The sequence below is a fragment of the Rissa tridactyla genome, chromosome 8 (assembly GCF_028500815.1).
Source record: "Rissa tridactyla isolate bRisTri1 chromosome 8, bRisTri1.patW.cur.20221130, whole genome shotgun sequence".
Classification (NCBI taxonomy): Eukaryota; Metazoa; Chordata; class Aves; order Charadriiformes; family Laridae; genus Rissa; species Rissa tridactyla.
Genome location: NC_071473.1, coordinates 7,643,305 through 7,665,963, shown reverse-complemented (window position 1 = coordinate 7,665,963; position 22,659 = coordinate 7,643,305). Strand labels below are relative to the sequence as shown.

The 22,659-nt window shown below is 42.4% G+C and overlaps 2 protein-coding genes across 10 annotated transcripts in view; one reads left to right on the top strand and one right to left on the bottom strand.

Annotated features, from left to right (window-relative positions):
- On the bottom strand, positions 1-19,463 carry LCMT1 (leucine carboxyl methyltransferase 1). Of its 3 annotated transcripts, none has more exons than XM_054210592.1 (11): positions 19,310-19,463; positions 18,019-18,110; positions 17,292-17,413; positions 15,660-15,736; positions 14,936-14,997; positions 8,158-8,260; positions 6,172-6,292; positions 5,295-5,396; positions 4,793-4,884; positions 2,663-2,760; positions 1-937 (listed from the first exon to the last, which is right to left on the bottom strand). In XM_054210592.1, the coding sequence occupies exons 1-11, from the start codon at positions 19,366-19,368 to the stop codon at positions 915-917; spliced, it is 951 nt and encodes a 316-aa protein (XP_054066567.1). In that variant the 5' UTR covers positions 19,369-19,463; the 3' UTR covers positions 1-914. The 3 variants fall into 3 exon arrangements, with proteins under 3 accessions (XP_054066567.1, XP_054066565.1, XP_054066568.1); XM_054210590.1 differs by having other exon boundaries at positions 19,323-19,463; XM_054210593.1 differs by lacking the exons at positions 6,172-6,292; positions 8,158-8,260 and having other exon boundaries at positions 5,295-5,428; positions 19,323-19,463.
- A 421-nt stretch (positions 19,464-19,884) lies between these two features.
- ARHGAP17 (Rho GTPase activating protein 17) overlaps positions 19,885-22,659 on the top strand; it is a 47,963-nt gene continuing 45,188 nt past the window's right edge. For all 7 annotated transcript variants that reach the window (XM_054210589.1, XM_054210583.1, XM_054210586.1 and 4 more), the window contains exon 1: positions 19,885-20,055. In XM_054210589.1, the coding sequence (XP_054066564.1) occupies positions 20,003-20,055 (53 nt within the window). In that variant the 5' untranslated portion in view covers positions 19,885-20,002. The remainder of the gene's footprint in view (positions 20,056-22,659) is intronic.

Below are 22,659 nucleotides of genomic sequence, written 5' to 3'. Positions count from 1 at the left end.
TTATAAATACTAAACATTTATTATTTTTCTCATAGGAAGGTTGCAAGATTCAATTTCAAACAACAGGGCAAGGTCTTTTGTTGCTGTTGGGATTTTGTTTCTTTCTTTTAAGGGGAAAGAAAGAAGAATGAGAAACTGGTGTAAAAGATACTACCAGAAGCAGTGCAAATTTAGGTTAATTTCTTTCTTACCTTTACAATCCCAGAGCTGAACTGCCAAGCTTAGCCCTTCCCAGTTAAATAAAGTCTGCTTTAACATCATCCAGTTTCTTGTACACCACTGAACAAGTACCACGTCCCCCCTTCTTCTTTCACCCTTCCCCTGTAATAACATACCTACTATAGTGACAGCCTTGTAGCAATGGTAAAAGCCAGGAAAAAGCCAACATGCTGACACTTCATAAAATTTAACCTGAACAGAACGAAAATTAAAAGATTTAACCTTCATGAACAGTTGTGCACAGTGCAGGGACACCCAATAATGCAGCTCACCAGCATGGACCTTCCAGCTTCCTGTCACAAATACATTTTACATATCCACAAAAGGACAAAAGGGGGAAATCATATAATCCAAGAACGCTTCACTTTCAGTTTTAAACTAAGGAAGGCAAGCTTTTAAACAAGAATTACTGACATCTTATGAAAGTCCATCATTATATGTATCTGGGAACGGGAGGCGAGTCTTGCCTTATAACAATTGCTCACAGTGGGCACAAGAGATTCATTAAAACTACGAAAACCCAAAAAGGACAGTCGACATCAGCAGCACCCAGCGCTTCCTCTGCTGGCGCCGCTTACACAGATGCACAGGCTGAAGTTGGCACATGCAAAGTCCCATCATTTCTGTGATCTTGTCTCGAGTAGAAGGCAGCCCCCGTGGCTTCTGGGCCCACGGCTTCCCCTCCAGTAAATACATTAGAACGTGATGTTTGCAAGACCTATTTGAAAAGAAAGGGAGGCAGGAGTGAGAAACAAGCGTTTATTCTTATACTACCTGTACTACACTATTATTAGAAGAGTTAGACATAGGAAGAAGGATGCCCTGATAATTTTTTTTTTTTTTTTTAAACTTTAACGTAAAGGATTTAGTGTCGGGAAAGGAAATTAGGAAACAGGTTGATCTATACTTTTTTAACCCTTTTTTGAGTGTGATGCAGCAATTAATTTGAACAAGCCAATCTGAAGGAGCGCTGCAGTTATTCATGGCAGAAGGAACAACACAGAGGCTGCTGCTGAACTAAGGGTCTGCCCATGAAATTATAAAGTGAAAGCTGGGGAAAGTACCATTGGTGAGGGCAGCAAATTCACTCTGCATAAAGAAAGCTTGCTTTATATTACAGCATATCCATGCATTATACATTTGATTTTCTCTTCTGGGGTTTGTCTTTTTTGACTTCTAAGATACGCTGCATCACTTAACCTCAGTACCCAAAACTGTCCTAACTACTTCTCTAATCACAGCAAAGAACAATGCTGAAGATCCCAGGAATACTGACTACTGTGAATAGGTGAATGAATAGGTGAACTTTTCGGCTTCAGCTCCTGTAGAAATAAGTTCTGTATTACACTCTTCCCTTTTTAGCCTTAAGAAATCAAATGGAAAAATGTGGGTTTCTGCAGCTCAAAACTGTCGAAGCTGCAGGATTCAGGTCAGCAGCCAGCCCAAGCTGGCAGCTCTGTTACAGCAGCAACAGGGTATTGAAGATCCAGCTTTACCAGCTCCATCCAATGCTTTGCTACTCAGTCTGGCTGAAATACACGCACAACTTCAGATTCACATCTGCTAAGGCACAGCAAATAAAATTTGTTCTTGAATACTGCTTTGTCAGGAGCAAGGGAAAGGCAGAGAGGGAGAAGGGGAGGAAAAAGATAAACTGGCAGCCAGAGAAATATTCTGGAAAGACTAAAGTCCCTGAAATTGCAGACAGAAAACGAGACAAACTGTGTCTGCAACAGAGTTGTCTAATTCGGACAAATACTAGCTGTAGACATCCATTCCTTCACCCAAACCACAATTCTTTTGATTTTATTATTTCTAAAGCAGCAGCAACATACATTATGCTACATAAAGCATAAATCAAGTCTCTCTGTTTCAAAGAAATTCCAGTCTAGGAGAGACAGAACTTTAAAAACAAAAGCAACATTTAAAAGAGTTAACTTCAGCCCCCAGGAGAAAGCAGTGTGGAAAACTTACGTCTCAGATGGATGTAAATGGGGACAGTGCAGAAGAAGACTGGGCTAAGTAATACAGATTTATTTTTGTGTTTATGTTGTCAGGACACTGTGATTTCATATACTGTGTGCCCATATGGCACTTCACATGCATAGGATTTGTAAACCTTTCAATTAGCACTGATAGTATAAGACAGGCAGTTATTTAAAGTAACCCATACGGCATCTTTCAGTGTAAAAATTCTAACTTCCCTGTACTGGACAGGCTTCTTGTTGGGCAATTCAGATGCCTATACAAACCCTCAAAAGGCTGTGTAGAAACAGTCACGAGACCCCACCGGGGAGGTGTTCACAGCCCCAGCAACGACAGAGAAGCACACCCCACTCCTGCGACAGGATACTTCTACCATACACCTGGTGTACGTAGTTCCAGTCTTTCCACATAAGATTTTAATGTAAAGGGTCACCTCCTAGATGTTGGAGAACATTACCCAGATTGCTGCTGTCCTTTGAAGCCCAGCAGATGCAGTAGTGCTGCATTAGTTGTTCAAACAGCTCCTTCTCATCTAGGAATTCAAGTCCTTCTATTCTGTAGGAATAAAATAAAAATTGTGATTCAAGCTGGAGCCTCAGTACAGTTTTTGATGTACTCTTCTTCACTCCATAGGAGTGAAAACTACAGCCAGTAAGGTAGTTTACTTTTCTAGTAAATTAATACAGGTATTTGTCCATAATGAAGATACCACCACTGCTCCTAGCCTTTGTTGTCAATGTATGAAACAAGTGACCCACAAGACGTTTTCATCTTCTCATCCCCGGAATTTCATGTTCCAGGACTAACCGGTGTAACTTCTCACAAATACCAGTATTGCTCTTCAAACCCTCTTACTGCACGTATCTGCTCTTGCTAGATTTACGTAGACACAATAGTACAGCCTGAAGGAAGTACAGCTGGAAGGAGATTTATCTTTATCAAAGGGTTACAGTGAACAGTTGAAGACAGTATTTTCTCCAGACCATATTATGTCTTGGAAGAGTGATGGGTACAGACCATATTATGTCTTGGAAGAGTGATGGGTACCCCAGTGCAGCTTCTAACAAGTCTCTCACATGAGCTCATGATGAAGCACAAACCAAATGGTACCTATAAGACCTGAGGATTTTTTTTCCTAAAATGGTTCCTACCTAGGATTCTTAAAGTAAGATCTTTGAATATCTTCCGCCAAAACAAATGGGGAGAACTCCTCCCAAGCCGTGCTTGCTTTAAAAAGTTTAACCTGGCACATTCCTTTCCCTCACTCTAGGAATGTTTATTTTCCATGCTAAACATTTGGAAGGGCTGCTACTGAGGATCAAAAGGGGCTGAGGGGTAAAAGTTCCTAAATACATTCACAGAACATGCAAGTGCTGCAGAAGAACACTTTTGTAAAGATTTTTGTAAATCGAAAGCATTATTTTCCTCATTAATACCGAAGGACAGAGTTTATGTAACCCATTTCTTGGCATTTGGAACAAGTGGAAGGAGCCGAACAGACCTAAGGTAGTCAAAAATGCTGCAAAAAAAGTACATGCTACGTCTCTCCACAAGTGCCATATGGCACAATCACACAGTCATCGTTCCTATTTAAACAACCTATGATTTTCAGCCTCACCTGTTCAGTTCCATGGTTTGAGAAATCCCCATATGTGAATACTTATTTTGACCAAGGTAACTTGTTCGGCTAATTCAAACTATAGTTACTGAATGACTCATAGCAATTCACACTTCATATTATATACTTAAGAAGTTACTCATTAAAAAGAGGTTCCCCCTTTTTAGCTTTTCTTTAATGCAAAAATAATTTAACAAATTCCATGCAGATTACTGACTGTTATAACAGCCTTTGGTTATACCCTCTATGTACTAAGCTCTGTCTACAGACCCAGCAGTCTAATCATGAACACGATATGAATGGAAGATGCGTCCATCCGTTGAGACAGAGTCACCCCAGGCTGTTGGGCACACCTCTCCTCTCTCTCCCCTTCTTTGCTTGCACAGTACAAGAGGTCATAGTGCTAAATGACTGCCCTGCCTTGGCTCATTACCTAAATATGCTGCCAAGGAAGAAGGGAGGGAAGATCAGGACTGGCCATTTTCCACCCACTTGTAATAAAAAAGTAATCCTACCTAGGCCCACCAGACTGGAGCAAACACCTGGATGTCATCTCCCTCGGGGATGTGAAAAGTGGCTGCCTGTTCTGAGTGTATTTTAGGACTCCCCTCCACTCATCTAGTGTTGCGGAGGCTGGACGTTCACAAGTAACATCTCAGGTACTAGAAAAACTCAACACGGCATTTCTGTAGCATCTTTTGTCTGCAAATTTCTGTCATGAGATGCTTTATATCACACCCACTCTACTTCTGGCAGCAATAACCCCCTGGATCACTAATGTTGCTCCAGGCATTATCCTTAAGGCTCTGGAGAGCTTCGGACTCAGACACATCCTGTCTACCTAGCTTGCATCTGCACACAGCCTCCTCTCGCTCATACTAGGGGATCCCATGCTACATATTGACGTGAACTACCTTGGAAATGGGATCGGAAGACGACTTTTGGCCGCAAGCGAGCTATCAGTAATACCTTTTGACATCAGCCTGTGGCAAAAAGCTGTACACTTTCATCATATCAATGGCATGTGCCGTCTCCCAGCCATTTAACAGCAATCGCTCCTTCTGTAAAATAAACAAGCAGCACAGTTTTCAGAGGACTCGAGGAAAAATACCAGAGAACAGTTTTTCCCCCTCAGGATTTTGTAGGCCCTCTGCTTGACCTGTTCTTTGAAGAGCACTTATACCCTTTTCTAAGCATCTGCTAACCTCTGCACAGAGAGGACAGTGGGCTAGACAGATCCGTGCTCTGATCTGCTGCAGTTTTTGTACAAAACTAAGTGTACAAAACGGCATTGATAAAAGGAAACGACTGTAACACGGATAGGAAAGGATTTTGGTGGGTAGCAACCGCCCCACCCCAAACCTGCTTTGGTCACTGTTCTGAGCCTTATAGTGCACACACAGAGGCAGAACTCGTAGACAGGTTAATTAAGTTTAATATGAAACACACCCTGAGCTTTGCATCCCTTTACCTGAGAGTCTAAGGATCTGCAGACTTCCACTCCAGCCAGGTTACACTGTCGTCTCTGCAAGTTCTCAATCATGATCTGTCCAAACCTGTCCGTCATATTCACCTCAGGTAGAGAATGAGACAAAAGTGTTCCCCCTTCCGAAAAGAATGTAATCGCAGTGAAAAGCAGTAACTTGGTTAAACTCTCAAGTTGTCGATGTCATAAAACGTACAGGATAACATTTAAGTTTCACATATTCTTACACCAGGTGTCGTCTCCCACTGCCACAACCTCCTCAGCTATCTCACATTCACAAGTTGAGTGTCAGTTTAATAGTGACAATGCCTTTGCAGGCACAGGGACTCTGCACGGGGCACTGAAAACTGACTGCTTTAAATTGTCAGCAGCTCGGTCCAGCTCTCTAGCAGTGATTTACAGCTTAGAAGATCCTGGTAATAATTCCTGGAGCCACCTAGTTCCCCCGACGCAGCATTTTACAGAGAAGCTAAGTTCACGCTGATGTGATTTTTGCTTCACTTTGTCAGAGAACACAGAGAGGTAATTATGTAATGTTATACACTCATATCCAACATTCAGCGTCATTTCTTTTTTCCTCTGTCTTATCTAAACCAATATTCTATGGTTTTCTCCACATTTGGATTAAGCCTCAGTTCTTTTGGTTCAATATAGTCCAGCAACACTCTTCCGGAATAGCTACATATTCTTTACAACGAGCTAACAGATCTGCAAGATGAAACACATTACTAAAGAAATTCAGCAGAAACTGCTGTCTATACAAAACGATATGGCCCACTCTTATTTTACAAGCAGAACTCCCACTTTTGAGAGTAATTTTTATGACAATAACGCAGGTCTAGAAATGCCATTTTTGTTTTACCTGCTCATAATTTATAAACATCGCCACTGGAAAAGTGCTTGCTGCCCACTTTAAAAGATTTGCAGATTGCTGCGGTGTCATGTAAACCAGCACACACTCTGCTACCAGAAGCGTTGGCAAACTATAAAACAAAAAACCAAGAGAACTATTTCCAGCAAAAGAACAAGGAAAATCTATAAAGAATTATTAGCGAGCAAGTAATTTCACGTCCCCAAAAATTCTTAAAAGAGCTACCCTTTTTATGAACTAGACATTTAAGGCTGAATTAAATCACTTCATCAAGTTGACTAGAACCTGGTTTTCTGGCAGTCGACGGGGGACTCCCATGGTTACAAAACAAGAGATATTAGGAAACAATCTCCCCTAAGTCAGCCATACCATGAACACAGAAGAATGTTTATTCTGCAAGTCTTCTCTGAACTGTCATAGTGTGAACTGAAGTGCACATTAAAATTCATTTTGCAGAAGAATTGTACCCTATATACACAATCCGCAGTCTTTTAGAGATCAGCAAAATTAGGAACAAAATGCAAATTGAAAAAAAATGTTTCCTCTTTAAAAAAGTTCCAAGAATTTTAATTAGACAAATTTGTTCAAGATCTGTAAAACGAGCTTCACATGTCATTATCTAACAAAATGCAATCTATAGGTTGCACGTTGCCTCTTCCCCCTCCATCCACAAAAAACCCAAAATAGACATTGACACGAGTGATTTTCCTTAGAATTAAGGAGTTTTAATTGCTAGAATGAACAGGAAAAAGAAAAGTCACTAGAAGCAGGAGAAATTCACAAGGAGCAGCAATGTAGGCAAGCAAGGCAAGATTTCAGAAGATGGAAGTGTAAAGATTTAAATGGCAATTTGATGCATTCTGCTTACCCATATGCTCTCTCCTACCCAGCCAGATAGTCGCTATTTATATATCTTATATTTGAAAGGTATGTCCATCATCCACTCTAAAAACTTAAATCCTGCCCCCTCCAGAAGCCTAACACTTGAACAATAAAATCCCAGATATTAGCTCCAAGAGTTAAGTTCTCAAAGGCCTCCACAGTAATCACTTTACCAAAAGGCCTAGGGAACAATAGAGCTTTAAGAAGAGACAATAGAAAATAATTACAAAGATAAAACTCGGAAATAATTTACCATTGACAGAATTATGCTTCATTTTACCAGCTAAGCTCCCAGAAACCTGGACTCATATAGCCATTACAGTAGGGGTGAACAATGTTCACTGATGTGGGTACTGCCCATCAGTCAGCATTAAAACTAAATGCAACTGAACTAACTCCTAAAAAAAGCAATTTATGACATTTTGATACATCTCTAGTTTAGATATTTCCCTTGAATAACTTACAATTCTATGAATTAAATTCCAACCAAATCTAAGCAAGGGGTAACTCTTTTAGAAATCTCTAAAAGAGTTAAATTCACGAAGTAGAGAAAGAAAACTCGTGTGAGCTCTGAGGCAGAAAATGGCTGCTGTGGGAATGCATCCCCTCCAGGGCAAGGGATGGGGGCGGAAAGCAAGGAGGAATCGCAGCTGCCTGCCCTGCTACAAGAGCTTTAACTCGTGCGAAAGGATCACATACCCCAAAGAGAACCAATCACCAGAAACACATTCACAGAAAGCCAGACTTCATTCCCTCCGGCGTTTTAAGAACAAGAAGCAAATAGTTCTGTAATGTTTGATCTTCTCAGGAATAGGACGAAAGCGCAGTTTGCAGAATAGGCGATGCAAGGAACAACCTTGCTTCAGCCTTGGAACTACCAAGCGGTGACAGCAGTGCCAGCCTGCTCGGCGCAGGGAGGCTGCATGAGGCGTCTGAACAATTCCTTCTGCTCCAAGGGCTCAGGAAAAGGTAACCATGGAAATAGCATAATGAGCACTGGGTGCAGATACCGTATGCCCGAGCCTGACTTTACTCTCACCAGTATGCTTCCACAAGCCCTCATTAAAAAAAAAAAAATTAAAAAAAAAATCTTACTGTGTATCCAGGTTATGTTTCTTTAGCTTTTCCTCCAGATCTGATGAGAAACGGAGATCTGCTCCTACTAAGGAATATCGACTGGAGTCTAGGCTGTGAGAATCTGCAAGTTTAAAATTGAGAGACTAACGGTTACAAATAAGAGGGATGCTGAAATTATAACTTAAACAAAAATACATGGGGACATATGAATTTTAAGTCAAAGTTTGTTCTGTTATACCTAACAATTAACTGCAAACTCTTCTTTTTAAAACATTAATTCCCCTTATACCTGACTGCTGTGGTTTACAGGTGGTGATATATTAACATCAGACTCCGCAACAAGCCTAATCTTTCACTCTGCAGCCACTCTAATCCAGATAGGTTATCCCATCCGTTACCATGGTTTCAAGGAATGCAGAGAGAAGAAAAAATGCAAAGATTAAAGGCAGGGTTTTTCTCTTTTGTTTATAGAGTCTTTTTAGATAACCCAATGTATGTACATAAGTACATGAAAAAATACATCCATTTCTGAAAAACTAATTTAAGAGTAACAGTGTTCCAAATATTAACAATACATATAGCCATACAAATTAATAATACATATAGCTATATAATATATATGCGTGTGTGTATATATATATGTGACACAGATTTAGGGACCAAAAAAAGTTATCATTTAGCCTTTTCGTATGATGGTATTTGGGCATGGAGTCAAATTAGAAAAAGTATTCCAAGGAACAAATTCTCATCCTGGGATAGAACAGGCAGCAAGCTCCTGTAAACGCTTTCCAACATGAAGGAGGAACTAATACTAAAGTCAAAAGACCCTCTTCCATACTAGCAAAAACTGTAAGGAAGCCAGCAGCAACAACAGCATCTTGCTATCAATAATTCTGACAACCAGTTGCAATCAATTCCACCAGATGAGCCCAGTCCCCATAGAAAGCCCTTTACAAGTGCAGTATCAAACCCACTTAAAGACTTAAAAGTTCTGTGGGAATCCATCAGGTTGCTCTTTCGCGCTTTAGCTTTACTCCAGTGAAGTCATTAGGACAGAATAGCACATAATTTTCCCCTCTTACCATGTGAGTGCGAGGGAGCAGGCAGTAAAATAAGTAAAAACAGTGGGGAAAAAAATCAAACAACCCAACTCCAGAGTGAGAGTTTAAAGTGGCCTCGTAACGGCCAGTCACTATCTGTCTGCCGGAGGAAGCTCTGGCACAGCTCCATTCGGAATCCTGCTGAGGACAGACACGGCTTCTACACGGTAAAATGGGAGCAAACGTCAAGAGCCAGGTGAAGAGGGAAAGAGAAGCCAAGTGGCTGAAGAGACAGGATGAAAGGGGTTTTTCCATTTCAGGAAGGGGAAAAAAAAAAAAAAGGCAATCTATTAAATTAAGTAGCGCTTCAAACATTCTGGAATATGTATCTCCATTTAGTTTTCTAGTGACCAACTGTTTGAAAACGGCACGAGCGACAACAGCTGTCTTTGCAGCAGTATTTCTGATCAGATAGAGAAACCAGAACACTTCATATAGAGAGTTACAGGGGAGAGGAAAAAAAAAAAAAAAAGAAAAGTTGTGCGGCAAATGATTCAACATTTTGAGTCAAGGCTTTTTTCCATGTGCATGTTCTGTAATAGCTTTACTACTTCCCACACCCTTCTATTTAAGTTATGATATCAAGGCCATGATAATGGCATCAAGAAAAGCCACAGAAAAAAACGCACCACACAGAGGAAAGTATTTATACAGCGATTGGTTTGCTGTCCGGAGATACAGCACTGTAAGCGTCAGTCACCACAATTAGTATGAAATTAATGCAATCTTCTTGTCCAGCTTCATTGACTTGGACATACTACTATGTTAATTATAACCAGAAATAAACTACAAAAGTTTTTTAAGTGATCCAGTAATGGAAGCAGTACAAAAACTTCAGAGGCGGAAGTAAATGTCTCTTGCTCACATCATGTTGATTCAAGCATTTTTACTAGCAAAGAGCAGGAAAGGGCAAAACCTCTCAAACTCCAGGTTAGAAAACTGTCCTTCAAAAAACGGTTCAAATTTCAGCAATCAAAATGACTAACGTCAGTGTTAATAAGCCTGTATACACACGAACAAACCCCACAGAGTTGCTGTTATGCCTTAAGATGGTGGGAGCGGGGATGGCCAAAGGCAGCGGCCTAGGTGACCAGTATGGGTAGTTTTGGAGATGTGGGTTGGGGACAAGTGAAAATAAACAGCCACATAGTCATAGCCTGGGTATGCCAAGTTATCTATTGGAGAAAAACCCAAACAGAAAACTAGAACAGGTTTCTTTAAGGGTGATTTGGCTCAGTGGAAATATTCTTTAAACCCTAAAGCCAAGAATACTTAATGCCTTAATACAGGACTCCTTGCTGCAGGAACTTTTAAAAGGCCGAGAAAGCTGATGAGGAACGGGTTGTCTCTTCAAAAGCCTTTTACTCCAAACGCAATCACTTGACTTCCATTTCCAGTACCGGGGCCGTCTGGTTCTCCCTTCTTTGGTCCATTCAAACAGAATGTACTTGCTCCTCCACACGTTTTCCTGCCAACTTCCCTCGACTCTCCATTGATGGTTGTTGGCAAACACAACCACAGATAGTACCGAGGCAGAGCCGCACGCGCACTATACACAAGCTGATACAATTGCTAAAAATTGTATGCTTTAAACATATCTGAAAGCACGTCAGTAGATATCGCCATAATTCATATATTTCAACATTTATGATCAGTACTTTTCTTTTGAAGGAAATCTTAGGGAAAACTATGAAATCTACACTAGCCAATTTTAAAATTCAAAAAGAGAGGGAAAAGGAAAAAAAAAAGGCAAGAGAAAAGAGTTTAAGCAAAGCCTCTTCCAAACTTTCTTGTAAGATTTTCTGCTAGCTTCCACCTTTGGCCTATGCATGGCATTAAAAAAGTCATTTTACATATAAAGTCAAAGGGATGAAGAGATCATACTTAACTAGGCAAACAACCTCTAGATTTTAAAAATCAGACTGACAACTGCACCATCGCCTCACGCTGAGGTAAGAGACACTCAGTTATTGCATAATGCAACGGAGAACATTTTGTTCTGGTCATCCCACTTGTAGGTGTATTTTCCACAACTTTTGGCACAGAAGTCACAATACAAGTATTTCAAATTTAGACATCATCACAGAAACCGAACAGTAGCCGGAGTTGCTTATATTTGCCTTTTGACCTCACTGCAATAATTTTTTTTCTTCACAGAAACATTCTACCCTACCAGCACGTAAATGCTCTGGTTTATGGTGGCCCTAAGGCACTCACCCGCTACCTCCAGCCCTCTGCTGAAGCAGCGTTATAGAAGCACAGGTGCACAAAGCGCAGTGTTTCCCCTGCTACAAGAATTCAGCATTTTCTTTTTTCGCCCTCTTCTCGGATTAGTGAAACAACTTCCTGAAGGTTTTCCAAGAGATAGCAGGCAGGATACTATTGACTCAAACGGATTTTATTAGGATTTTCATCCTAAGGTATCTTTGGCATCTTTACAAACCAGCCCATACAACCTATTCTGCCGGCTCAAAGGCGTGATGTAGTATTGGTCTCGCTCGGGTTGTTTAACTACAACATCAGAACAGGGGACGTGTCAAAACACAAAGAAATTTAATTTGTCTTGCAAGCGCAGGATCATCCCCGACACAAGGCATGCAGGTCACCAAGACAGCAACACTCCTGACGTCTGCCTTGGATCACAAGCAAGTTCGGAAACGTAAGGAAAAAGAAGTGAAAACAACCAAGTCCCAAAGCTGGACTAGACAGGGCCTGAAAGTGTATGAGCGGCACTGAAAGGTAATAGTTCACTGAAGTGTAATTTGCACTCGCAAGGTAGCAAAGGTGGAGCACTAACTTCCTAACACCAGCAACTGCATCATAAACCAGATAGTGCCACTGAACTTTGAAAACAATTTAACCTGATACTGCCACAGCAATGTCAAATTACTGCACAAATTCACGGCTTTCCCCTGGAGATCTGACATTCCCTAGGAAACGACAAAGCTGTTCAATGACGAGTGTCATCTTGCCGCATTCAAGGGCAGAGGCCACAAATGTCTATACTTGAATCACAAGCCATGCTGTCATTGCTTTGTATAAAGTGCACGGAGAAAGCAGATGTTGCCCTGAAGCCGATAAAGTTGTCTATTAGCACTAGTTACATGAAATGAAAACATTCAGTGTGAGAAGAAAAGCAGTAAGAGAACAAGAGTCATGTGAATTGATATTACAACAACCCAAAAAATCAAATTCCAAAGCATCTAAGCAAATTATTCCTGGTATACATGAGACAGCAGCGTGGAACTGATTTGGGGGGGACAGGATGGGACAACCTTCCACCACAAGATTCTAAAATCCTAATCCGTATCTTCACATGGAAAAATCACAAAAATGCTGCTTCATTATGCCCCACTACAATCCCTATGCCAGGTGGTATTCCCGGAATATTGCATTAGTCTAACAGCTGTATCAGGTGAGACCAAAGGAGCCCCTAGTATGGTATCCCGCCTCGCACAGATGCCAACAGCTACCTAGGGAAAAGGCAAAGAGAGGGCAAATACGTACTACTACTAATACTAGCATCTATGTTGTTTCCCATCTTTTTTCTAAGAATGCTTAAATTTGATTTGGATTTCTGGACCATTACTGTGCCAATTTTTTAATATATCTATATATTATAATACCCAGATCTTGTACGCAGGCAGCAATGATCAGCCAGAAGCCTATCATTGACATGTGAGGCACACGCTACTTTTTCTCCCCACGTGCATCACTTTACCACTCTGAAGAGTGTGGACTTGCCAACAAGCTGCCACTTACTAGTCACTCTATTTTCCCAATCATTTCTTAGTGTTGAACAACAATATATCCTTAAGCACAAATCTCCATCTCCCTCCATAATGAAAATTAGCAACATACGCCTGCCCTCCATACCCAGCTGTTTATCCATATGAGAACCGTTCCTTCCCCCAACAACCACCACGCAATTTCTTTGGCAAACTTTGTGAAGGGACACTGTCAAAACACATTTTTTAAATTCAAGCACTATATTAATTGGATGTCCTTTTCCAGTATACCTGTTGACTCCTATGAGAACTCCAATAGGTTTGTGAGGTATAAGTTACCTTTACAAAAGCCATACTGACTCTTTCTCAACAAATTATATTATCCCTTTGTTCCACTAAGTCTGTCTGTTAGAGTTTCTACTAATTTGATGTAGGACTAACATTAGACCTACTGGCTCGTAATTCCCTGGATTTCTCCTGGAGCCCATCTGAGTCACAGCCACCACCTTCGAGTTCTCAGGTTCTAAGACAGTTTTAAAATGAGAGGGCATACACCACTGAGTAGCTGAGCGAGTTCATTGTCAAGTTCCCTCAGATCTGTAAGAAGTCTCTATTCATCTGACTGCTTTATTTGCCTGCTTAGTCCACAGCCTCTTCTGATGGCAATTCCACATGAAGCACTGCCATCAATATGTCCTTAAATGAGAGTTCCCACACGAATTTCTGCCAAACTGACCCGTGGTTAACGAGTGCCAGTTCAAACTGGGGTTCCACAATAGACTTCCACCATCTCCAAATACCTGGACCTTATGCTACAGCCCAAAGAGCGCAGTGCAGCAGAGCCTACATCAGCCAGGTTACAGTAAAATGGCTACTCTAAAATATTTAAAATGCAGCACTTAGAACAAAAGAAACAGCTTTAGAGAAATAAAATGACACCTAAAACGTTGTCAAGTTAAGACCCTTCAGACCCTCTAATACGCAGCAACAAAATGTGCATAATATGCATAAACATACACAATCAAATCAACGTGTGGCAGTACTCTGATCCGAGTTAAAGCACTAAAAGAGCCTTGGGCTGAAGCACCCACACCTTGCCATTGGCAGCACGAAGACAACTCCTCACTCTTGCTCCTCTTCCTCACTCTTTGGAGGCCCCTTTGAAGCCCTCCAGAGCCTCAGCTAGAATCGTGCTTATTAAAAGCACCCGTACATGTAATCACACCAGGGAACACAAAACACTGCTAGCTCTGGTTTAGAGTCACATCTGATAACACAAATTAGTTGGTATCGTAGATGCAGATAATTACTGTTCCTCGGAAAGGGTCCAAAGCACCTACTATAGTGCAGTATCTGCTATTCAGGCACAGAAAACATTACTCAACAGAACCCAGTTTTTTTCCCACAAATAGAGAGGTTTTCAAACTACAGTCCTGACACAAACATAGCTATAAGCCAAGACAGTACAACCACACGACACCACCTGAATCTAATATCCCCTTAATACTAAATACTAACAAATGGCACTGGATCCTGCAAATGGGCTTTGCAGGCTGTATTTCTTACGTGAAGACTCCGCTAAATGTAAAGACTTGTGTTTTTAACAAGACAGAAAGAAGAGAGAGAAAAGCACTCAATAGCTATTTTTATCCAGTGCATATGACTATCAGTAGCATTCTTCCTTTTCTGAGAACGAAAACGTAACTTAAGCTACATACGAGAGAAAAAGAAAAAAACCCAACAACTTTCTGGCAGAATAAAACCACTTCAGGAGAAGACATTTCTAACATGACACAGAACAAATGGGCAGGAGTCTGTAAGAGAAGAAAAAAGCCTCTTTTTCCTCCCAATTCTCTGTCCAAACAGCATTTCAAACATTAAAAGCCTGCCCACATAGCAGAACAAAATGATCAGAAAAGTTTTAAAAGTGCTGCAGTACATCGCTGACTTATTTTTAAGATGACTCACCTATTAGAAGAGAGTCCCCTGAATGGGATTCCATAATTGGTTTTGACAGGGGAGGTTTTGATCTGTGGGAAGAAGGAAGAAGCGTTTCTGAGCAGTTAAGCTTGTTTAACAGTGTGCTTACAGTTTTCTTTTTTTTTTTTAACATACATATATATATATATCTCCACACGTGTGTGTATTAAAAACAGACAAGAGAATACCTCTGCCCTCTGCTGGAAATAAAAACGTTTGCAAGTTAGACTTATCCCCAATGAGCCTTAAGTTTTGGGGGAATCTTTCAAGAAAAATCCAGACACTCTCTTCAGGTATCCTCTATAAGCCTTAATGTATTAATTCAAACAGAATATTCATGTGCAGTACCAGCTATCCTACCTCGCTAACCGAACATACAAGTCTGGGAATTTGTTATTGTCTTCAACAGTAAGAGAAGACGACTTCATCGCCTCTCATCATCATCGTGAGGCTTCCCCTGCCCATTATATTTTACATAATTAAGAGTAAGTCTGCTTGCCTCCCTAAAGCTTCCACGTATCAACTTCTCCAATTTGGGACAGTGGCTGCACAGTCCCATGCATGACTTGCCTGCACAATGAAACCTTTATTCTAAATCCTAGCGCGTAAAGAATTTCTCAGAAGAGAGATGAAATAACCGTAGCTTGCAATTCATGACATTTTGCTGAATTACATTCAGTTTCACATAGCTACGCATAAGCGCTATACTTACTTGATATTATGTATTTTTCTTGCAACTATCATCGGAAAATCCACTTCAAAATATTTTCTAGGGAGAAGATTTTCATCCTGAGAATTGGAGTAAGACTCTAGAATTAGGGACGTTCAAGTTTCACATGCACATGACAAGAAGATGAAACCTTAAGTCCTAAACAGTTTTGTGTTAGTTTACATTGGCATTTGTAACATCAGCATAACTTAATGTCCCACTGCTTAAAAAATAAACCAAAATAACAAAAGCAGTTGAGAGACATTAGAATGTTCTCTAAGCATTAGGGAAATTCTTCAACATTTTATGTAATACAGCAGTTCTAGACACTAGATCACCGAAACATATATTCCAACAACACATTATCAGGATCTAGAAGGGCACAACAACAGGAAACTATTACGACATTTACAATGCATCTTCAGTATATTCTTCTACGAAGGGAATCAGGAACGTTTTGCGCAGGTTAACACAGAAAGTGACCATATTCCACAATCTGTCTTCAAACTGAGAGCCAGATCACAAGTGCATCAGTGTTCCTCTACTACAAAAAAAAGGGGAAAACTTCTTCACTTCATGTTGCCGCTATTTGACACCCTGACAGATAAGCTGTACTAAGTTTCTCCCTATGCAGCAATCCTTTTGTGATGGATATGTGCTGCTAGTTATGGCTTGTCAACCTCATGAATTTCTGAACAGTAGATTAAATCAGTAGTCAGAACACTGAAGCACTTGGTCAACTGGGTCCCATCTTCTCTATGTTAATTAAACCACACCTGCTCTTCACAAGGAGAAAGAATTGGAGTTACAGGCCCCACTTTAGTTATTAAAATCACTGTTAACAGGAAAGCTAATAAAAACGCGTATCGACAAATTTCATGGGAACATAGATAAGAAAAAGCTTTACATGTTAGAGGAAATTCATTATTTTAGAGGTGGACTTGTCAGTGGTAGGTTAATGGTTGGACTCAATGATCTTAAAGGTCTTCTCCAACCTAAACAATACTACGATTCCATGAATTGTGACCAAGCAAAATGTGACTGGCCTCCTTGGGCTTTCTTCCAGAAACCAAATTTACAAATGTAAACGCTAATGAGAAGACAAGATGACTTAGAGGTGCGTTCACTCAGAATGGTACTATCATATAACATCTGAATAATCTACATTTTTGTGAATGACACGTGCATACAGACAGACATATATATTTACATATATAAACTCACATTTACATGAATAATTCAGAAACATGTAAATAGTGCCTGTACAATTCTGTCCCTTATTCCTATTTTAATATAGGATAAAAAAGTGAAATCTCAAGGCTTAAAGCAGATAGCAAAATGTGGAGTTCAAGCTCTGTTCTTGAAAGCCCACTAGAGGTCAGCTTCATGTCACACTCTTTTTGGTAAAAGCCAGTAAAAACAGGAGCCCCTCCTGGGCACTGAGGTTTAAAGGTACCTAAACTAATTCTAAGCAAGCTGAGAACTGAGGCAGAGCAGCCAGGGCAGTCGGCCTCGCTGCACCCCGCCACCTTCCGCTCCAGAATGTGGGACCAACAAGCCCTCACAGAAAAGTGCTTCAAATGGCCACACAAATCTTTGTCTTCAGCCAAGTTTGTTACTCTCAGCTATCGTCACCTTTAATCTCCAGAACAGGGTATCCATGCCAGCACCAAGATTAACAATTTGACAGTTGCATTCTGTCTTCTTTAGAAAAGCTTGAATCAGATAACTGACTCCATGAACACGAGCATAATAGCCTGTTAACAAAAAAAAAAGATTGTTTTCAAATATTACTTTAATATAATACTTGTTGTTTAACACTCAGTAAGATTTTTAGGTAGTCTATTTAAAAGATGGTGTGTCTTAGGAAGAATAGTGCATTCTTTTTAAGTTACCTAAGGGGTTTTCGGGTTGTTTTTATTACTAATGAAATCTGATGCACTGACAACAGGACTCCTTGGCTAAATAAAAGTATTAGTCAAGTTTCACCTCAGACTGAACAGAATAACTCTAACTAGTGTGCACGCTTTTGCAGGGACCAGAGCAAACACACCCTGCTGTCTTGGGTCAAATCAACATTTCTGATTACTCTGTAGAGATTACTGCAAGCTGAGACACACAGAGACATTCCATTCAGAATAAGAAAGCAAAGGAAAAGAGTTTTGATTTAAAGAATAATACTTAAAAGATCGGCTACAGTACGGAATTATTACTGTGAAGAAAACTTGACTCATTCCTTTACATATTTCCTACAGTCCATATTACCTAGAGGTTTTATATAGAGAGGTTTTGCCAGGTGCTCTTCAAGACCAGTTAAGAACACTTTCACACTGCCATCATTCAAGTTCACACACCAACTTACCTCTATTGATTTCAGGTGCTTTTCTCTCTTTGGCTTGTCTCACAAAATACTGGATGTAAGGGTCCTTCCAGTAGCCAACACTTACAGCAAACCTGCCCAGCAGAGGGGAAAAAAATAAGAGAATTATGAAATAAGACAACTTTTACCCTAAAATATTACTACTCTAAAGTTTATTTTAAAAGATACACAGGCTGAAAAGGTCACTCTCTGACCTGGGTGTGTACACGCAGACAAGGTTTAAAAACCCTGCTGAATTCTCAGAACCATTTCGATTAAGAAGTTACATAAAGTCTAGTAAAAAAATATTGGCTCTTGTCATATTAAACAAGCATCTTTTTAATGGCCTCAGCACTATTTGATGAACTTTTGCAAGCAAATACCCTAATCTCAAATATTTCCTCCTTGAGGACCCAGTAAAGAGGAATTGCTTGTCTAAAGTCCCTCAGACCGCAGAGAAAGCATTCCTTACTTCCATACATCATTATCCTATGAGTTGTTTGCACTTATTCCAGAGCTTCTACATATCACTTCAGGGCAGACAACAGTGCTGTTCTATTCTAATAGAGTTTCCTAATTTTACAACCAATTTGAAAAGGTAAACTCTCAAAAACAAACCAAACCACCCCAATAACTTGCTGCAGTAACAAAAGATAGAACAAAAAGCCAGCAATAACAGAAAGTAAATTCACGCCCATGCCCAACAGGGCAAAAGAACCTCATCGCCCTCCCAGCACCCATCCTCCAGAGGGGGTGAGTAAAAAATTCTGAAAAATATTAAGATGGCTTTTTTTCCTCAGACACCCAACATTACTGAAATTGCAGTAAGTATATTTCTAACTATCGCAGTTTTGTAAACAAACACTTGATTTGACAATTAGGCAGGTGTTTAATAACAGGACCGGGAAAGTTTATGGCAAAGCTGAGGACTAAAGCGGTGGGTCCGAGGGAAAAGCACCTTCAGAGCAAACACTCGCCCTGTCCCAGGGGAGCTCCAACCCTGTTTTGAAGTTTATTCCCGCACACAGAGATGAGTTTTCTATAGACCGTACAGCGCGGGGTGCGCTCCCCGGGCCAGCCGGCCCCTGCAGCCGCTCGGGCCCCGGTGCGGATAAAGGACACCGGCCCCGCCGGCACCGCGGAAAGGATAGGGCTCTCTCCCCTCTCCTCCAGCCCGGCTTCCCAGGAGCCGGCCCGTTCTTCGCCACCTCCCCGCCCGCCCTCATCCCCGCCAGCACCGCGGCCCGCTGGGGGGAGACTCCGGAGGAGCCCGCCCCGCCGCTCCCCCCCGCACCAGGCACCGCTACCGTTTGCAGACAGACGCGTCCTCGCACGTCCCCCGCACCGCCTCATCTGCCTCGTCGAGGCCGGTGGCGGAGAGCGGTTCGCGGGCGGCGGCCGCCATGGAGTGCGCCAGGCTCGGCCGCCCGCCGCTGCCGCCACCACCCCTGTGGCCCCGCCCCCCACCGCTCCTCATTGGCCAGCCTCCTCCAGGCGACCCGCCAGTGATTGATCCAGGGCCTCGTCCATTCCCACAGCGCCCAATGAGAGAGCGCGGGCTATATCGCCCCGCCCAGGAAACGGTGGCAATGCCGCAAGGGAAGCTGGGAGCGGTAGTCTTGGGGGACGTCTAGTGATAAAGGTGTGGGATGGAGGTGTGTCCCGGGGGCTGCCCGCTCCAAGAGGGGTGACCCCCGCGAACCGGGCCCAGCCCAGCTGCCGCACCTCAGGGAACAGCGCCCTGCGCTCCCCTCACTGCGGAGCCCCGACATCCGGGCCCAGGGGGGGCGGGACATCCGGGTTTCCGGCCGCCCTGGCTGTTCCCCGTGACGGTGTGGGCGGGGCCGGAAGCGGCGGAGGGTTCCGGTGTGGGCGGGGCCGGTGGCGCCGCCGTGAGCAGGGAGGAGGAGGAGGCGGGAGGCCGGGCCGGGGCGGCGGCGGAGGAGCAGTGGGTTCCCGGCGAGAGGCCGGGGGAACGGCTGCCGCCATGAAGAAGCAGTTCAACCGGATGAAGCAGCTGGCCAACCAGACTGTCGGCAGGTGGGCGGCGGCGGCGGCGGAGGGGTCCGGCAGCCGTGGGCCTGGCTGGGCTGTGGGCTCGGTCGGCGACTCCGCTCCGCTTTTCCCCGCCGCTTGGCAGCGGAGCGGAGGCCAGCCGCAATCTCGGCCCCGCGTCGGGGCGGAGAGGTAGCGGGTACGGCGGGGCTTCCCGCGCCGCGCCTCGCCTCAGCGGGGCTTTTTTTTGGGGAAGAAAAACTTGTGTCAGCTCAGAAAGAAACAGCGGGACGGGGGGGTGGCAGGGCCTTTATTGCTCGAAAACTTTAAAAAAAAAAAAAAAAAAGCAATGAGAAGGTTCTCGTTCTCAGTTCTTGAGGCGGGAGCGGGTGAGGGCCCGGAGCGGACGGAGGGGTGTCAGCCCCAGCCCGCCGTGGGACGGTGCGGGACCGTCGGTGTCCACTGGCACTGGGGCCTCCCTCTTACCCCTCCGTGCCCGCTGTCAGCCCTGAGCTGCGCTCGGGTGGGTGCCGTGGGTGGTCACCCGGGACGCAGCGGGGCCGGGGACACAGGTCTCTACGGGCGGGGGTCAGGGGTTGTGTCGAGTGTGGGGCTGCGAGGATGGAAAGCGAAGGTCCCTGGGGGAGTGACAGCGCTGGGGTCAGGGGAGGTGAAGGATGGGGGGTCCTCGGGGGGTGGCCTTGTCTCCCCTGGGCTATTAGTATCGTGCGCTTCCTGTCTGGGCTCTTGTGGCTTTCATTTCCTTTGTTACCGTGTTAATATTGAGGTATTTGATATATTTCTCACTTTTTTTCTGTGTTTGAGAAGACTCCAGAGAGTGCATCCTCTGTTATTTTTGCTAAAGCTAAGCCATAGAAGCCCTATAGGTATGACTGGTATCTATTTCCAGATATTGGACTCTTGGAAGGTCTTTAGCCTGATTCTATGGAAACAAATCTGTGCGCAGACACAGGAGTGTCTGCCTGCAGCTCTTCCATGTGTGAAAAATGCAAATGTAACTTTACTGCATTTCTGGTAGAGTTCTATGTTTTTTCCCCCCCAAAACTCCCCTCTGCTCTTAGTGAAAACTTGATCTGAAAGTATTAACTTTCATGTTATCTGAGTTTATACTTTCATGGTCTCCACACCAATAACTCATTTAATATATTGTTTATTTTCTTTGGGACCTACATACGTATAAAACAGGTCAAGTGTGTCAGCTAATAATGGCTAAGTAGTAGATTTTTAATGGGGTGTTTGTTTTGCTATGAAAGAGAGTGTGACTTCCAGACCAATCTTGTGTCCTTTCATTCTCATTTCATATAAATTCATGGAGTTTTTTTTATGTTGTTGGAGTGATTATTGGCATTCCCTTTTGCGTGTGTTGAGCCCACAGCTCCAAATCCCAAGTGGAATTTCAAGTAATCTGTGTTGTACTGAGTAGGATAAACATCTGAGGCTGCTTTCTGCTTCAAGAGGAAAATCAGAATTAAATCTGGAGAACTGTTTATAGTTTTGTATGGGTTGGGAGGTTCGTAATGACCTTTGACTAAATGCAGCTGAAGCCAACAGTAGAAGCCGTGGCTATCGGTCATTTCACAACGGAGGATCTCGGGGTGTGGCACGATTATTGCTCATACTCCTTCGCCAGGTAGTCTGCTGCTGCCTTAGCAGCCTGCCTCTGGAACATGAAGTTTTCCAGTTTCATTAAAATACAGACAAGTACCTATAATTGTTTTTCTTTTAAAACTATTTGAAATTACACTGACTCATTTGTTTTTATAAGCTTAATTTTAATAGTTAGTTTAATTTAAACTGTTCTTTTTCTCTTTCCTGTTCTAGTCAGCATTAAATGCACGCACATCCTTATTGGTTCTGTCTTTTGCTCATAGAATGGTTTTTGATAATAAACTATCTCAAGTTAGTTGTGTGGATTCTTTACCCAAGAACATGCAAACTTTTCTTTGAATAGAGGTGAGAAGACTGAAATCTGAGGGTAAATCATAAAGCTTTGACCAGTGCTTGTTGCCTTTTTCACATATAAATTGTATCCTCATGTTTTTAAGTGCTTTGAATGAACCAAATTGACCCTTCTGTGAGTTGGTTTGTGTAGTCTCGTTAGCACAGGGTCGGACTTACTCTTTTGCTGCTGATCTTAATATCTGTGTCTTTCCAAGAAAGAAAATCTTTAAGGAAAAAAGCTTATGTAATTGAAATAACTTTCATCACTGTAAATCCATGTTAATTTTAATGTAACTCAGGAAACTTAGTTTATGGATGCTGTTTGGGGATGGGAGGGGAAGAAGCAAAACTCATGAGGCTTGTGTTGGCTTTTGCAACATGTGATTGCCTGTACGCGTAGGAGCTATAACAGTGGAAAGTCAGTGAAGGTATTTTTACGTGCAGCGTATTCATGTGCACAACCAAACACTGTTTTTCCCCAAAACTGCTTTTTAAAAATTCTTTTGGTTCATCATAGCAATGCTTTTATCTGACTTTCAAGATACCCTGTTGTCTGTAAAGAGGTTGAAATCAATCCTTTTTGTTAGATATTTGCTTAGATACAAACAGCATTTTAAATAGTAACTGCTTTCGAGGCCCATCAGAGCCCACGGTCTAGTGAAGACTTTGATTTGATAGAGTCAGAGA

What these genes read in the sequence shown, in the direction of transcription:
- LCMT1 (XM_054210590.1), bottom strand. Translation starts at nt 19,420, where the DNA reads ATGGCGGCCGCCGCCCGCGAACCGCTCTCCGCCACCGGCCTCGACGAG. An exon ending in AGAAAAATACATAATATCAA is followed by an intron (nt 14,998 to 15,659) that starts GTAAGTATAGCG and finishes TTCTTCCCACAG; the next exon opens with ATCAAAACCTCCCCTGTCAA. An exon ending in AAACATAACCTGGATACACA is followed by an intron (nt 6,293 to 8,157) that starts GTAAGATTTTTT and finishes TTTGTTTTATAG; the next exon opens with TTTGCCAACGCTTCTGGTAG.